Source organism: Triturus cristatus, chromosome 9, assembly GCF_964204655.1.
Source record: "Triturus cristatus chromosome 9, aTriCri1.1, whole genome shotgun sequence".
NCBI lineage: Eukaryota > Metazoa > Chordata > Amphibia > Caudata > Salamandridae > Triturus > Triturus cristatus.
Window position 1 is genome coordinate 1,259,950,136 of NC_140592.1, and position 17,344 is coordinate 1,259,967,479.

A 17,344-nucleotide genomic window follows, 5' to 3' on the forward strand; every position below is an offset into this window, starting at 1 on the left:
GCGGAAAGGGCTCTACATACACTTGATGTTAAAAGGGCCTTACTGTACTACATACAAAGAACGCAACCTTTCAGAAAGACTAAACAGTTGTTCGTCTACTTCTCTCCACCGCATAAAGGCAACCCCATCTCAAAATGAGGGATAGCTAGGTGGATTGTAAAGTGTATACAAATTTGCTATCACAAAGCAAAAAGAACATTATCTGTTCCACCTAAAGTCCGCTCTACAAGAAAGATAGGGGCTTCTATGGCTTTTTTAGGGAACATACCCTTAGATGACATCTGCAAAGCAGCCACATGGTCAACACCGCACACCTTCACAAAACATTACTGTGTAGACGTGCACTCCAAACAACAAGCTAGTGTGGGCCAGGCTGTACTAAAGACACTGTTTCAAACCACTGCAACGGATACCGGTGGTCGCCGCTAGGGTTGGGTACTGCTCTATAATCTATGCACAGTGTATAATCTGCAGCTCATATGCCTCGAACGGAATATGCTACTTACCAGTATGCATCTGTTCTTGGCATGTAGAGCTGCAGATCTATACACGCCCACCCGCCTCCCCGGCTACCTGTATCCGTTCCAGTCTACCTTATTTAGATACAACACACATGGGTTTCTTCACTATTATCACTACGCTCCATCTTTTCCCTGCTGGCGAAAAACAATCTGAGGATGGAGCCGAAGCCCCTACGCAGTACGGACCGAAGGAGGAGTCACCGAACTCGTGACTTCCAAAGACTGTCCAAGAAGAAAAACAAACTGCAAACATCCGGGCCCAACACCAGATGGCGATCTATGCACAGTGTATAGATCTGCAGCTCTACATGCCAAGAACAGATGCATACTGGTAAGTAGCATATTCCTTTCTCAGCTCCTCTTGGGTCGCTCTCAGCTCAGCACGTGCACTACATTCATGTGCCTAACACTAGCGTGAAGCACGCGGATGCACGCTACTCTTATCACCAAACCCATCTCCTTACGACTAAACTATTATATAAATCTTGGCAAGTATCCCCCTGCCCTTCCTTTCTCTGAAGTGAAACATTTGAAATATTCACTCCTTACTTTCTTAAATCAAGCACAACAAGGCTTCATATCTCTGCACCAAACTAACTTATTTGACCTGTTCAACAAAGCCCTCAACCACACCGGACTCCCACTGTCTTCTTCTCTGCAGCCTCTCATCCCCAAACCCTGGATCATCTGTGACAGTCTCTCGTGAAAAACAAGATGTGCAGGCTTCTCCACAAATGGAGCAAGACCAAAACGACTGACCACCTATGTGAATGCAAACCAGCTTTAGAAACATTATCATCGGACCTGGATCATGCTAGATCTGCTACCTTCATCATCTCGTTTACTCACTTCAACGTCATTCCACAAAACGAGCGTGCGCTGTCAACAGCCCACTCACTCGCGTTTCACCTTTCTTCTAAGATTACTGCATGACAAAGTCTTGACCGACTGATTCCTGCACCTCAGCCCTCTTACAGCGCAAGGACCTCCATCTGCTCTCACCATATTCATTACAAGATCACCCATGGAGGTCATACCTGTCCTCAAACCATGAAACGTCTCACTATTCCGTTCGAGGTTCTTCTCTGCTTAACTTCTCTTATCAATCGTTCCCTCAAATCCATTACCTACTGTTCATGCTTTTAGTCTACCATCCTGCCACCATTATTAAATGAATACACAGCTGACCCAATATCCATTCAAATTTCCTTTTGCTATCCCAACTTAGTTTCTTCTCCTAGATATTGGTCTTCAACGGTTTTAACCTGTTTCTTCATTCTAATTATTCACTCAGTCCCCTTCAATTTGACTCACTGGGTCTCAACTCTGCAGAAGCCGACCTCTTGGACATAATTAACTTTATCGCCTCAGCCAATCAGCTTTGACAGACTGCTGAGGTGGAAGTATTACGCCACACCAACTCTTCTGTGATTGGTCACAGGAGGGCCTAGGTAGTACTGGGAGTTGCCAGTATTTTGCTCCTTAGAATGAGAAGACAGGAGTGAAACAGTATTCCAATTTCCAAAAAATGATCAGCAATTCTTACTTTGGCTGAGCCTAGTACAACACCAAAATACAAATAGTTTTTTTTTGCCATAAAGAAATCTCAACATTAAGGAGCAACATGCAGAACTCCTAAGGGTGCTGTCCCGCGTATGACAGGGTGCTTTGGAGAGGCAGGGGGATCCAAGGATGTCAAGGGCCCAAGGGTAATATTACCACAGGGATCCCTAAGCAGAGGGTAAGTCTTAATGCATTGCACTGGGGATATACTTACAACCCAGGGGACATTCAGTCAACTTTTAAAACTTCAATTTATTTACCCATAAAGTACCACATAAGGGTACTACTCTTACGGGTGCAATTGTACAGGTAAGTAACATATGCAGGCAAAAAAATGGAAAGGAGTGACAAAAGCAATATATAATTACAGTCACAACTCTGTAGAACAGCACTGCTGCACCCAGTTGTAATTACATATGGTCAGACGCTTTAGTCGATGAAGGTTCGATCCATGTCAGGATCATCATCAGGACAATACAGTGTTTGCCTGGCACCAGATAACTAAACAGAACAGAATTAGCTATGGGAAAACCATAATAATAATTCAAGGCGGTGCGGCGTCAAGATGTCGGGGGCCAACTAGATAGAGGCCCACTGGATGTAGAACTGTGATAGGCGTGCTCATCTGCAGCATACCGTCATCACGTGAAAAACGCGGGAGCTGCATAGTACCCCAGTACTAGAATACGTGGTCGAATGAGACTGCCTGTCAGAACCTGATCCAACCGGCAGCTGAACTTCGTGGTTGGCGCCCATGTTCTGCACGGCCCTGTGGACAGACTGTGGGTTCTCACCATATTGTAATTAATTAGATTTCCTTGGATTCCGTATTCTAGTATTGGGAATACCTTAACAGCCATCGTACCATCCCTTACTCTGGATTCTGTCCTCCAGCACTTGTACACCTTCAGTTGACCCACCCCCGTGCCCCTCCACTTGGCTCCTTCCATGTCTGTGTTGCAGGTGCTCATCAGCAGGTCTAATAGTGCAGCATCCCCCTTACAACGAGTACAAGGCTTCATATGTGGTTGTCTCTGGTCCATTCTGGACACCTGACCTACACCACACTGCGTCTCCCTGAGGATTGAGGATTATTACTACAGCAGCACTCCCAGCTCGGGCCTAGGAGAAGGATTAATGTCCGCTGTGCACCGTCTGTTGCTGGCGCCACCCATGGCTCCGTTAACTTGGCACACTACCTCCCTGGTCCCTGGTGCACCTTCCACAGCTGCTTTCCACATCTCACTGGACCCTTCCTGGGCAGAGGAAATCTGCTATTAATCAACTGGCAGATTTCTGGCACGGTGGCCAATGGCGTCACTCCTTGGAAAGCTCACTGACCACGTTTCGAACAAGCAATCCTTGTTGTGTGAGGTTTGTTGTTGCCTGAAGGGGTTTGTTGATGTGTGGAGTCTTCTGGACCTGAAGGGCACTTGATGTGGTGTTCTGTGTGGGCAGCACTGAGTGACATCGCTTTCTGTTACTGTTGGGCTGTCACTCTGGTGTGAGGAGGAAGGGGCTCACCGGGCTGTTTCTTATGGTGCTCTCAGATGAATATATTTTATTTAACAGCACAGACGCATGTAACTTCAGGAGGCATATTGTGCACAGTTTCTAACATACATGCATAGATAGTACCATGTCAGTGATCAACACTGTGGGCTCAGTCTCTATGTACTAGTTGGGTGTCGGGTGTGTATTGCTGGTGTCTGAATGACACAGTGATTACCTTTCTTTAAAGGTAATGTTTTCAGCTTTGTGAAAGGAGTAGTGTTTGCTGTCATACTGTTGACCATGGTATTCCAGCCGCCATGTTTACTAAGTGCTGTGTTAGGTGTGGGCTGTCCATTTGTTTGAAGATCATTATATTTGTAACATGGGTGGCTGTAGCTACACATGCTTTGCATACTAATACCATCTAGCTTTGAGTCCAGCTGCTTTTCTTCAAAGAAGCTTCGAGCCATAGGTTGTAGAGTGACTCTTCCCTTAGTCCATAATGTGCCTGGGCATTGACTCTTCCCTTAGATTCCCCTCTCCCCCCCCCCCCCCCCCCCCCGCCAATCAGGTTCGGACGTGTTAAGCAGCGGCTCCGATGAAGGTGCATTTTGTTTGCAGTGACTTTGGGACGTGTTTGGTTTGTTACTTCTGGAGGAAGGCTACAATCGCCTTTGCTCGGGTCTGTGGGGCTGGCTTCATAGACTGCACTCAATCCGATCTTAATTCAGATTCCGGGGACTCTGCCTCAGAGATGGTCGGCAGATGGAACAGACTCCTTTTCGATTCTACCCCCTTTTTGGTACTTTGAATAGTTGTGGTCCTTTCAGCATGAGGTCTGCAACCTCTGCCTCTCTCCGGAACACCATGAGTCCAGCTGCAACCTCTGCCTCTCTCCTGAACACCATGAGTCCAACTGCAACCTCTGCCTCTCTCCTGAACACCATGAGTCCAGCTGCAACCTCTGCCTCTCTCCTGAACACATTGAGTCCAGCTGCAACCTCTTCCTCTCTCCTGAACACCATGAGTCCAGCTGCAACCTCTGCCTCTCTCATGAACACCATGAGTCCAGCTGCAACCTCTGCCTCTCTCCTGAACACCATGAGTCCAACTGCAACCTCTGCCTCTCTCCTGAACACCATGAGTCCAGCTGCAACCTCTGCCTCTCTCCTGAACACCATGAGTCCAACTGCAACCTCTGCCTCTCTCCTGAACGCCATGAGTCCAGCTGCAACTTCTGCCTCTCTCCTGAACACCATGAGTCCAGCTGCAACTTCTGCCTCTCTCCTGAACACCATGAGTCCAGCTGCAACCTCTGCCTCTCCTGAATACCATGAGTCCAGCTGCAACCTCTGCCTCTCTCCTGAACATCATGAGTCCAGCTGCAACCTCTGCCTCTCTCCTGAACACCATGAGTCCAGCTGCAACCTCTGCCTCTCTCCTGAACACCATGAGTCCAGCTGCAACCTCTGCCTCTCTCCTGAACACCATGAGTCCAGCTGCAACCTCTGCCTCGCTCCTGAACACCAGGAGTCCAGCTGCAACCTCTGCCTCTCTCCTGAACACCATGAGTCCAGCTGCAACCTCTGCCTCTCTCCTGAACACCATGAGTCCAGCTGCAACCTCTGCCTCTCTCCTGAACACCATGAGTCCAGCTGCAACCTCTGCCTCTCTCCTGAACACCATGAGTCCAGCTGCAACCTCTGCCTCTCTCCTGAACACCGAGTCCAACTGCAACCTTTGCCTCTCTCCTGAACACCATGAGTCCAGCTGCAACCTCTGCCTGTCCTTCCAGTTCAAGATGACATCCAAGTACCGGAAAGAGGGGCGCTGGGCGCATTCTAGGGTGCTGCCCGACTTCCTGTCGGACACTCCAGACCTCTTTGGGGCGCAGGATGCCCCCAACATCGTGGTAGAAATCTCAGGGCCCTCAGAGTCACCAGTTTGTAAAACAGCATCCTCAGGTCTCCGTTGAAGGGCAGAACTACCCTTTGGAGACAAAACCGGCGGGACCGCCTTCAACGAAGACTCTGAGGTCTGACTATCCTAAAGATCTCTTTACCTGAATTTTCTGCACTATTAATGCGCTTCACAAAGTATTCCCTTCGAGCCTCCCACAAGATTGGGAATTCCATCCTCAAGTTCTACCGTAGTACTTGCACCGGTGGGGAGTTCAACAATAGGCCTCTTTGCCACTCACGAAAATGCGAAATGCCCAGGCTTCGCCTCCAGGTACCTACAGTCCATCAGCAGTGCATTATGGGAGAGCTAGTCAGGGATATTTGGATTTTTGGATAAGCTTTTCCACCTCTCTCACTCATGCTGTGTGTGGAGAGGAAGATGAGGCAATCCTCCATGGCCCTCATTCTGGTGGCTCCAAAACGGACCAGGCAGCCGTGGTACTCAGCACTGCTAAAGGTTTCCTTCTCCCTTCACGAGAAGTTCCCGGTCATGCTGGACCTTCACACTCCCCATCAGGGGTTATCAAACTCCCAGATCCCAGGAAACGAAATCTAGCAATTTGGTACTGAGTTCTTAGAATTTGGATGTCTAAACCTTATAGAAGAGAGCATGGTTATTTTGTGTGAAGCATGTAGACCTACCATGTGTGTACGCTATAAGGCCAAGTGGAGGAAATCTAGTCACTACTGTCTTGCCATGCCATTTGATGCTTTTAATGTAACTGTGCAGTATACAACGGTCTCCTCATATATGCGGAGCAGGGATTGCTCTTCCCTTTTTAGAATTCCAGTAGTCAAAGCTTTTATTGGATGTCTTTAAAGGGTCAGACCCACCAGAACAGTTCCTGGACTTTGATTGTAGTTCTCTGTAGGCTCGTGGGGCCACCTCTACATTTAGCACATTTTCAGTTCCTTTAATGGAAAGTAGCCTTCTTGGTAACTATTACTTCCTCAAGACATGTTAGTGAGTTGCAGGCATTCACTCTCTAGGAGACCTCTATTCAGAGTACATAAAGAGAGAGTTGTCCTTCATACTATTCCAACGTTTTTACCAAAGGTGTTTTCTCATTTCCCCTTGAACCAGACAGTGGGTTGCGTGTTTACTTCCCGCAAACTGACTCGGTTGTGTAGATGGCTTTGCACACACTAGACGCGAAAAGGTCATTTATGTTTTATATTGACAGCCAAAATCCTTCTGTAACACTACTCAACTTTTTAGTTGCTTATGCAAAGCTATAAAAAAGTGAGGCAATTTCAATAGCTCGTATTGCAAGATGGATTGTAATATGCATTTAAAGCTGCTAAGCTATGGTGATTAGAGTTATCTCAGTCACCCTAGATCACATCCTCCATGTAAGAAAAGGTTCTACCCTGGCATTCTTTGATAACATCCCCCTAGCTGACTTATGTAAGGCAGGAACGTGGTCAACACAGCACTCGTTTACAAAACATTACTGGTTGGACATGTTAGTGGGCCAAGACACAATGGTTGGCCAAACAATATTGGGAACTTTATTTCAAACATCTGCCCACTAACCACTGCGTGGAGGAGGCTGATGTAATGTTGATGCAGAGCATTTGTATCTACGGCCCTGCATGCTACGGACGGAATATGATTCTTACCCTGTAAGCATATATTTGTAGTGCTGTAGATTCACATGCACCCTCCCTCCTCCCCAGAAGTGGGCAATAACAGTATATGTTTATAATGCACAGGACACATATATTTACTGAGACAGACTCTGCTTGATTCTCACCCTTACTCTGCTGTACCACATGCATTGTAGACTGAGGGCGGAGGCACGCTACATCCTGTGATTCTAAAAAACTACTTATAATGTTTGTACCTAACACTAGACGGCAGGGGTATGCAAAGCATGTGAATCTACTGCATTGCATGCTACGAACAGATACTTACAGGGTAAGCAACCTATTCCTTGTTTCCCTCGACACCACTGAAGGAATGTTACTGCGGATTTGTGTTTGTCTGTGTTGAGACTGATTTTAGCAGTCTACGTTTGTGTTCTTTTCTTTTTCTTTGTGATGGAGTTTGACTGCCTTTAGCGTGGCATTCGCTTTTTTAAGGAGAGCTGCAATTGAAGCAGATGCTTGTGTCTTTTTACTTCAGTCATTAAGGATAGCGCTGTGCTGGTTGTAGTGGCCAGGTGAATAGTGAAGATTTTTCAGGTGTGTTTATTGTGGAAGCTCTTCTCCTGTGGGTTTTATCATGACATTGGAATCTCTTTCTAACCGGTTGTTGTGTCCTTAAGGTATCCTAAGGTTGTGCCCTGATCCTGAGACCTGCCTCGCTCGCGGAGGTAGCTCCAGGTATCATTGGCGCCCAGTTGGGGCAGGAGCGGTGTTTTTGTAATGCATGCATCGTATGTTCACAAGTGTCGGTTGAATAGCAGTGGCAACGAGGATGTCTGCAGGGTAAATGGTGAGTCTCTTTGTGGTAGACAACCGTGCTCACCTGGCATGATACCATCAGCAGTGCAGAATCTTGGGTACTGTGTAGAGAGTTACCAGTGTACCATCTCTTGAAGCAATTTTATTTCAGGAGAAGTTTGATTTATGCGTCACAAGCGGAGTATGAGGGAAGCCCCATTGATTCTGTACGCGCTGGGACTTGACCTGCCATCTTGTCTGCAACACCAGTATTGAAACTACTGCACTAGTTGATGTGGGAAAAAGCCACAGCGAAGGCAAGTGTATTCCATTGTAGCAGGAGCGACAGGGGCAGGATTCCAAGAAGAATGCAAAGGCAGAAGAATGCTTATTTGGTCAATCGAGGAACTGGGAAGGGAGATTGCTGTCAAAAGCAGCTTTCAGTCTGCAAACCTTTTGGAAAGCAGTTGGTGAGGAGTCCATGGAAGGGGCCAATTATAGGAAATTGATGAGAGGTCTAGCGACACAGCAGCAGAATAGTTACAGCAGACATGGTTCTGATGAACGTGATTGAGGTACATGTGACACCCATCCAATCTCAACAAGGATTTATGAGCATTTTGTTACCAAGACAACGGCACAACACAGAAAAGTCAATCTGAAAGGTAATGGTGGGCGAGTAGGTTCTCTTTTGTTTCATAAAGTTTGACCAGGCTAGAGGCATGCTGTGGTGCCTTTTTCAACCTATGCCTATAGATGGCTGGTTACTTCTTCTCTTTAGCTGCTAAGGAAAGGACGAAAATGCTAGTTCCTTGGGATTTCCATGAATGAGCAGGGGCTGTGTAGGTGCATCTTTTTGGCTAGGTACTGAGCCAGTAAGAGCAATATATCAAGGAGTCTCTGTGTGGTGAATTTGTATGCAGAAAGCTGATCTTGGTTATGGCATCAGTTTAAGTGGTTTCAAGTTTTATGTTGACATCAGGTCCTCTTATTAACTGGTGTACTGTAAACCAAAATAGGGGCTAGCGTGAAGATACTGCCTAGTATGACGATAACCTTGCTGACCGATAATTGTAAACCAAGATAGGTGCTAGGTTGAAGATCTTTCCTAGTATGACGGTAACCTTGCTGACCGATAATTGGAAACCAAGATAGGGGCTAGGATGAAGATCCTGCCTAGTATGACGGTAACCTTGCTGACCGATAATTGTAAACCAAGATAGGTGCTAGGATGAAGATCTTTCCTAGTATGACCGTAACCTTGCTGACCGATAATTGGAAACCAAGATAGGGGCTAGGATGAAGATCCTGCCTAGTATGACGGTAACCTTGCTGACCGATAACTGGAAACCAAGATGGATGCTAGGGTGAAGATCCTGCCTAGTATGACGGTAACTGACCGATAATTGGAAACCAGGATAGGTGCTAGGGTGAGGATCCTGCCTAGTATGACGGTAACTGACTGATAATTGGAAACCAGGATAGGTGCTAGGGTGAGGATCCTGCCTAGTATGACGGTAACCTTGATGACCCATAATTGGAGACCAAAATAGGGGCTAAAATGAAGATTCTGCCTAGTATGACGGTAACTGACCGATAATTGGAAACCAAGATGAGTGCTAGGGTGAAGATCCTGCCTACTATGACGGTAACTGACCGATAATTGGAGACCAGGATAGGTGCTAGGGTGAGGATCCTGCCTAGTATGACGGTAACCTTGCTGACCGATAATTGGAAACCAAGATGGGTGCTAGGGCGAGGTTCCTGCCTAGTATGACGGTAACCTTGCTGACCGATAATTGGAGACCAAGATAGGAGCTAGGATGAAGATCCTGCCTAGTATGACGGTAACCTTGCTGACCGATAATTGGAAACCAAAATGGGTGCTAGGGTGAGGATCCTGCCTAGTATGACGGTAACTGACCGATAATTGGAGACCAGGATAGGTGCTAGGGTGAGGATCCTGCCCTACCTCACCGTTGGTGGAGGGGAGCTCTTGGCTGGGGGGCCAGTGCAGGCAGTCTAGGTCTCCTCACCATAGAGACAGCATGCATAAATACAACCCCATCAGTGCCTGTGAGCTTTGGCTGTGGTGTGTGGTACTAACCTGGGTGTGGATGGATGTTATGAACCCTTTGGTGATCTGTGCCCCATCTAAACTGCCACGAGTTTGGTTTGAAGAAGGGCTATTGACACACTGTTTGAGCTTGTGCAAGAGCGAAGTTCCATCTTAGCCAATGGAGGCAGCGCTGGAATGCCCCTGTGCATGTACTTTATGAACCTTCACATGAGCTCACCTATATCTGTGTGGTGGGGAGGATATATGGGGCGGACATATGCAGCGCTGAGATAAGGGGACTTTTGTAATTCCCCATTATAGTGGCAGAGATTGACAACTCAGCATGCTCCCTATTTACCAACCTGATGACAGCTGATGCCTTGAGCCTGGGGCTTCAGGGCATTCTCTGGCCACTGAGGTCGTCTTCCCTGTGACATCCCTTCAGTCCCTTCACCCAGTGGCCTTGTTGCTGTTCTTCCCAGATCCATCATTCTAAGTAATCCTCTTTGGTCCCCCATCAGTTTCATTAGTGCACTTTTGGACTTGGTTCATAAGCACTTTCTGCCGTCTCTATAGATTTACAACTTATCCTGAGACGGATGCGTGTTCATTTCTCTCAGAAGTCTCTCCATGGTGATTTGAGAGGAAGCTGAAGCTCAGACCTCTTATCAGGTGGGACTGTGGAAGAGACATGAAGCTGTGGTAGGAAATCCAGTGAGGACTAACATGGGATGTGAGGGGTTTAAGGTTGTGCAGTATGAATATACCAGTGAGGACAGACTGGTGTCTCCTGTGCATGGTGGGGGCACCACCAGGACCTCCTTTTTGAGGAGTTGTTAAGACACAAATGGGCAGGTTTCCTAACGTACGGTGCTGCCAATGTCCTACCACGTGGAGAATCACCCATGGCCTCAGGGAACACAAGGGGAAATCTACCTCAGAGCTCAGACATAAGCACTTCTGCATATTCACTTCTAAATCCCTTCATTTGTTTCTTTTTCCTGACAGGCTCGCAAATTAGATGTATATTTCGAATATGAAGAAAAGTTGATGAGCAAAACGACACTTGACAAGTCACTGCTTGACATCATCTCGGACCCCGACGGTGAGTCTATTATCAGGGACTTCTTTCTCGGAGGTCCCTTCTCTCAGGATCATGTTATTTCTTATTGGAGGTTAGGGCATATTACTTATGGCAGGATTTCCTGAGGCTGACTTGACTGACATGTTGGATTGGTGCAACCGACGAGATTGGATAACATTGAACTGGCATCAGGGTGAGAGAGAGAGAACCAAGAAAGCATCACCAGTAACACAAGTTCATCAAGTCATCCTCAGTAAACAAGCGAGTGGCATTTAAAACTGTTTTTCTTCGCCTTGGTGAATGGAGGGGGAGAATGAAAAGGTCTGATGGCTTCGAGGAGTGGATTCCAACATTCAGGGGGCTCTAGGAGAACACGTCCTGTGCAGACCACAAGATTAGCCAATCACTTTCTTGACTTACTTTTTGTTGCTCGGGCACCATCTACTTGGTTCAGTCTCTCTTTAAGGCGTATGGTGGGTGTTTCACGATGAGGCGCTTAGTAACATATCTAGCAAACTTTTAAAGGATTTCTTTCCTCAAGCGGTAGATGCCGAAGATTAGATGAGGGGTGATGCGATTGTGTATTTTTTAATTTTTGTTTGCTTACAATTTTTAGCTTGCTGCTTTAAAGTTCACTTTAATTGAGTAATTGAACGTTTGGGTAAAACTGGCAAGAAAGACATGTTCCCTTTCTAGAAGACCAGAACTAACCCTTGGACGAAATTCTGTGAATCCCTTTTAGTATAGATTGCTTTATTTTCCTGAGTAAATCAGTTTTTTCACATCGCCTTTTATGTAATGTTGTCAGTATGGTCTTGCTGATTCAACTTTTTTTCAACAGTAAGGAGACCGCGGCATGGTTGTCTTGTCGCATGTCCTTAAGTCTATCCGAGTGTTTTCTGCATTTTGATACATTGAGATCCCCTTGTCCCCTGAAAACGGATGTTTGGCGTATGGCGGAAACCATGCATGCCTTTATCACACATTCATTACCACGCATATGCCTTTAGCATGCATGCCTTTATCACTAATTTTTTTACCATGCGTCCCCTAACACGCATGCCTTTACCACAAATGCCTTTACCATGCGTCTGTTACCACGCATGCCTTTGTATGTATGTATTTATATATACATACATATATGGGTATTTAAACGTGTGTGTGTGTGTGTGTGTGTGTGTGTGTGTGTGTGTGTGTGTGTGTGTGTGTATATATATATATGTGCTGTTCTCATTGCTGGGGCTGGACGTTGGGGGTCTGAGGAAGCCTTCAACACGCACAATTCGTTTTACCCGCCACCACATGGCCCCCCTTTTCACAAGGCATTAAGCAGCAATTACAGTACTTTTATTTTCAACCCGACTGCAGTGCTTATTAGAACAATGCACTATGGGACATGAAGTTGTGCATTAAACCTCGGTCCCGTCACGGCAGCAGGGTCAGCTGTTCTCCAGCCAATGGGAGTGCCTGAGGATACATAAAAGGAGGGAGCAAGTAACAACGAGTAATCAGCAGCATCTGAGGAAGACGCGAGTCGAAATGCATTATGCTAATGCTGAATACCAGTGAATAAAAGCTTCTACAGAATCCCCGTTGTGTGCCTGGATTTCTTTACATTAAGGAGGTCGTTTTCGTGATGTTTTTCGCGCCTGCCAGGAGCGCGATACAGGGACCCGTCCATCAAGTTGTCCTGGTCGTTTGCTGGCAAACTCGGACTTTTATCAAGGGATTGATATGACCAGGACCGCCTCAAGAATGGACCAGACTAGTGGCCACTGCTATCTGGCAGCCTGATACTCTACAGGGAGGTGAGCATGATCACAGCTTGTCTCGGGCCCTGTGCTGTTCTCATTGCTGGGGCTGGACGTTGGGGATCTGAGGAAGCCTTCAACACGCACAATTCGTTTTACCCGCCGCCACATGGCCCCCCCTTTTCACGAGGCATTAAGCAGCAATTACAGTACTTTTATTTTCAACCCGACTGCAGTGCTTATTAGAACAATGCACTATGGGACATGAAGTTGTGCATTAAACCTCGGTCCCGTCACGGCAGCAGGGTCAGCTGTTCTCCAGCCAATGGGAGTGCCTGAGGATACATAAAAGGAGGGAGCAAGTAACAACGAGTAATCAGCAGCATCTGAGGAAGACGCGAGTCGAAATGCATTATGCTAATGCTGAATACCAGTGAATAAAAGCTTCTACAGAATCCCCGTTGTGTGCCTGGATTTCTTTACATTAAGGAGGTCGTTTTCGTGATGTTTTTCGCGCCTGCCAGGAGCGCGATACAGGGACCCGTCCATCAAGTTGTCCTGGTCGTTTGCTGGCAAACTCGGACTTTTATCAAGGGATTGATATGACCAGGACCGCCTCAAGAATGGACCAGACTAGTGGCCACTGCTATCTGGCAGCCTGATACTCTACAGGGAGGTGAGCATGATCACAGCTTGTCTCGGGCCCTGTGCTGTTCTCATTGCTGGGGCTGGACGTTGGGGATCTGAGGAAGCCTTCAACACGCACAATTTGTTTTACCCGCCACCACATGGCCCCCCCTTTTAACGAGGCATTAAGCAGCAATTGCAGTACTTTTATTTTCAACCCGACTGCAGTGCTTATTAGAACAATGCACTATGGGACATGATGTTGTGCATTAAACCTCGGTCCCGTCACGGCAGCAGGGTCAGCTGTTCTCCAGCCAATGGGAGTGCCTGAGGATACATAAAAGGAGGGAGCAAGTAACAACGAGTAATCAGCAGCATCTGAGGAAGACGCGAGTCGAAATGCATTATGCTAATGCTGAATACCGGTGAATAAAAGCTTCTACAGAATCCCCGTTGTGTGCCTGGATTTCTTTACATTAAGGAGGTCGTTTTCGTGATGTTTTTCGCGCCTGCCAGGAGCGCGATACAGGGACCCGTCCATCAAGTTGTCCTGGTCGTTTGCTGGCAAACTCGGACTTTTATCAAGGGATTGATATGACCAGGACCGCCTCAAGAATGGACCAGACTAGTGGCCACTGCTATCTGGCAGCCTGATACTCTACAGGGAGGTGAGCATGATCACAGCTTGTCTCGGGCCCTGTGCTGTTCTCATTGCTGGGGCTGGACGTTGGGGATCTGAGGAAGCCTTCAACACGCACAATTCGTTTTACCCGCCACCACATGGCCCCCCCTTTACACGAGGCGTTAAGCAGCAATTACAGTACTTTTATTTTCAACCCGACTGCAGTGCTTATTAGAACAATGCACTATGGGACATGAAGTTGTGCATTAAACCTCGGTCCCGTCACGGCAGCAGGGTCAGCTGTTCTCCAGCCAATGGGAGTGCCTGAGGATACATAAAAGGAGGGAGCAAGTAACAACGAGTAATCAGCAGCATCTGAGGAAGACGCGAGTCGAAATGCATTATGCTAATGCTGAATACCGGTGAATAAAAGCTTCTACAGAATCCCCGTTGTGTGCCTGGATTTCTTTACATTAAGGAGGTCGTTTTCGTGATATATATATATATATATATCTTGATTACCGCTTTCACCAGCCTCGATAATCTTTCAGATGCTTGCGAAGTAAGTACACGAACCAAATTAGAGTGCAAAATCGATTTATTTGCCCAGAGCGACGGCCATAACGTTTCAGCTCCTCAGAGCCTTGCTCACATGACAGCGTTATACCCAAAGTGCCAAATATTTAAAGTGCCAGTGCTAATTACTGATGTCGTCACATGGGGGAGTCATCATTGACATAGAAGAAATACTTGCGCAGTATTAGTAGTGAAACCATATAGTTATGCAAATGGCCACATCATATACAATATATGTTAAATACTGACAAATGCAAAACAAGATCCGCAATGGCGGCATAAATGCCCATTCGTTCAGCGTATTACATTTGCAAAATATAAAATATTAAAATTGTAAGACCGCATGTTACTCATAAGAAACAATGTCGCCATCATTAAGGTCAATAATGCAGCCTGTTTTCAATGACTGATGGTATTGCAAGGTCCTCCCCTTATTTAGATGTAACGAAAAAGATCAAAATACAGTTTTAAAGTGTACTAGTGCCTGTGTTAGAATAAAAACCACAAAATATCATCAATACTCATAATCGAAATAATCATAACAGGTAATGCATCACAAAAAGGTCACAATGGCTTAAAGGAAAATATCATTGCAATCGTATATATAAATATATAGAAACTACGGGGATCAGAGTTAGGTAGGGCGTCTTAGATTATCATAAAGATGTTCAAGATAATGGACTGTAGGATTTATCAAATTCAGAACCATCATAGTTTACCCCAAGGTCTGTTTAACTGAATAGGGAGTGAACACAGATGTGCAAATATGCAAATTTCACATATATAGTACAATTTGTCCGTAATAAATAGTAAAATACTAAATAAATAACCATAAAAATAGACGATTAAATAGGTTAAGACAAATGACTAAAAGAATACAAATTGTCATATATACATCCGATTCCATTCCCTGTTGCAAATATTGTGGATAAAATCCAATGTGGAGTAACGAATATACAGTCTTCACTAGGTAGTATCATTACACATAAAAATTCCAACAGAATGGTGTTTATAAATCTAGCCGAAACATGTATGCAGGTCCTCTGTCATATTCAGCCCCGATGGTGTCTTGGTATTGAGTTGTAGAATGTAACGTGTTTCCAATCTGCGCAAGCTAGACTCACGGTCCCCTCCCCTCCTGCTGGGCTCAATGGTATCAATAACATAATAATTGAGTCCCCTAGTATCACTTTTATGGGCTTCTCTAAAATGTCTAGCAACAGGGTAGGTGTTGTCTTGATCGGAAATAGCACGTAAATGTTGCAGTATACGCTTGTGTACTGCTAGTTTCGTGCTGCCGACATAGCTGAGGTTACATGGACAAGTGAGGACATAGATCGCATATTCGGTTTTACAAGTCAACAACTTATTAATTTTGGGTTGTCTATTGCTGAATGGGTCAATAAAGGTTTTAGTATTAACACCATGGGCATAAGCCTTACAGATCTTACATTTGTAAAATCCACTATTCAGTTGCAACCAGGAAGTCTTATCAATAGTTTCTGGATTCGTGTTGACCAAGGCTTCTCGCATAGTGGGGGCCCTACTATACGTGATCAAAGCTCGCTGAGGGAGCAAAGGACCAATAATGGGATCACTCCTTACAATGGGCCAGTTTCTATTTATAATTTTGCGAAGATCAGCTTGTTGTTTACTGTAGCCCATGATGATTCTAAAGGCATCAGATGAATTTTTGTCCTTCCTCACTTGATTATTTGGTATTGCTACATCCCATGAAGTATTAGTGGTGGACCTTAGCAACTCATCACGGTTGAGGTTATTAGTTCTTGTAACGGCACTATCAATAATTCCAGTGGAATAACCTCTCTCCCTGAATCTCTGTTTGCTCAAAACCTGTGCTGCTTTGAGGTCAATATCATTGCTGCATACTCTCTTGAGACGCAGCATCTCCCCATAAGGTATACTTCTAATGAGGTGGGGAGGATGAGCGCTAGTTGCGTGCAGAGTAGAGTTACCAGCGGTCGGTTTGCGGTAAAGTCTAGTTACTATGTTACCTGCATGTATGTACACTTCTGTATCTAGAAATGTGACACTGGTTTGGCTACATGTCGCTGTAAAGTGGAGATTGAGGTTATTAACATTTAGATTTTCAATAAAACCATTGGCCTCATCCAAAGAACCATTCCATATTACAAATAGGTCGTCAATAAACCTTAACCAGACAACTACATTATCTTTGAGGCATTGGGCATAATCCCTCTGGAGGACCATCTCCTCCCAAAAGCCCATATGGAGACAGGCGTAGCTAGGGGAAAAACTAGCCCCCATAGCTACGCCTCTCAACTGGCGGTACAGTAAATTGTTAAACATGAAATTGTTGTTGAGGAGGCAAAATTCCAACATCTCAATCAACATATCATTATGGTCCCCAAACTGTGTTGGTTTTCGTGAAAGATAGTACTTAATGGCCTGGATGCCGTCACTATGACCAATACTAGTGTACAATGAAGTCACATCCAGTGACAACATCCAGTACTCATTCTTCCATTTAGTTTTGATGATCTTACGCAAAAAATCCCCTGTATCTTGTACATACGAGTCTAAGGATTTTACAAAGTCCTGTAAGAAAAAGTCAATATATTGTGACGTTTTTTCGTACATCCCATCCCGAGCAGAAATAATGGGTCTGCCCGGGGGTCTGTTAGAGTCCTTATGGACCTTCGGAATAAAATACAAG

At 45.7% G+C, this 17,344-nt stretch overlaps 1 protein-coding gene across 1 annotated transcript in view; it reads left to right on the forward strand.

Annotated features, from left to right (window-relative positions):
- Positions 1-17,344, forward strand: part of SCFD1 (sec1 family domain containing 1) — an 836,081-nt gene that overhangs the window by 417,289 nt on the left and 401,448 nt on the right. Inside the window, exon 15 of the mRNA XM_085627369.1 lies at positions 10,995-11,091. Coding sequence (XP_085483495.1) covers positions 10,995-11,091 — 97 coding nt within the window. The remainder of the gene's footprint in view (positions 1-10,994; positions 11,092-17,344) is intronic.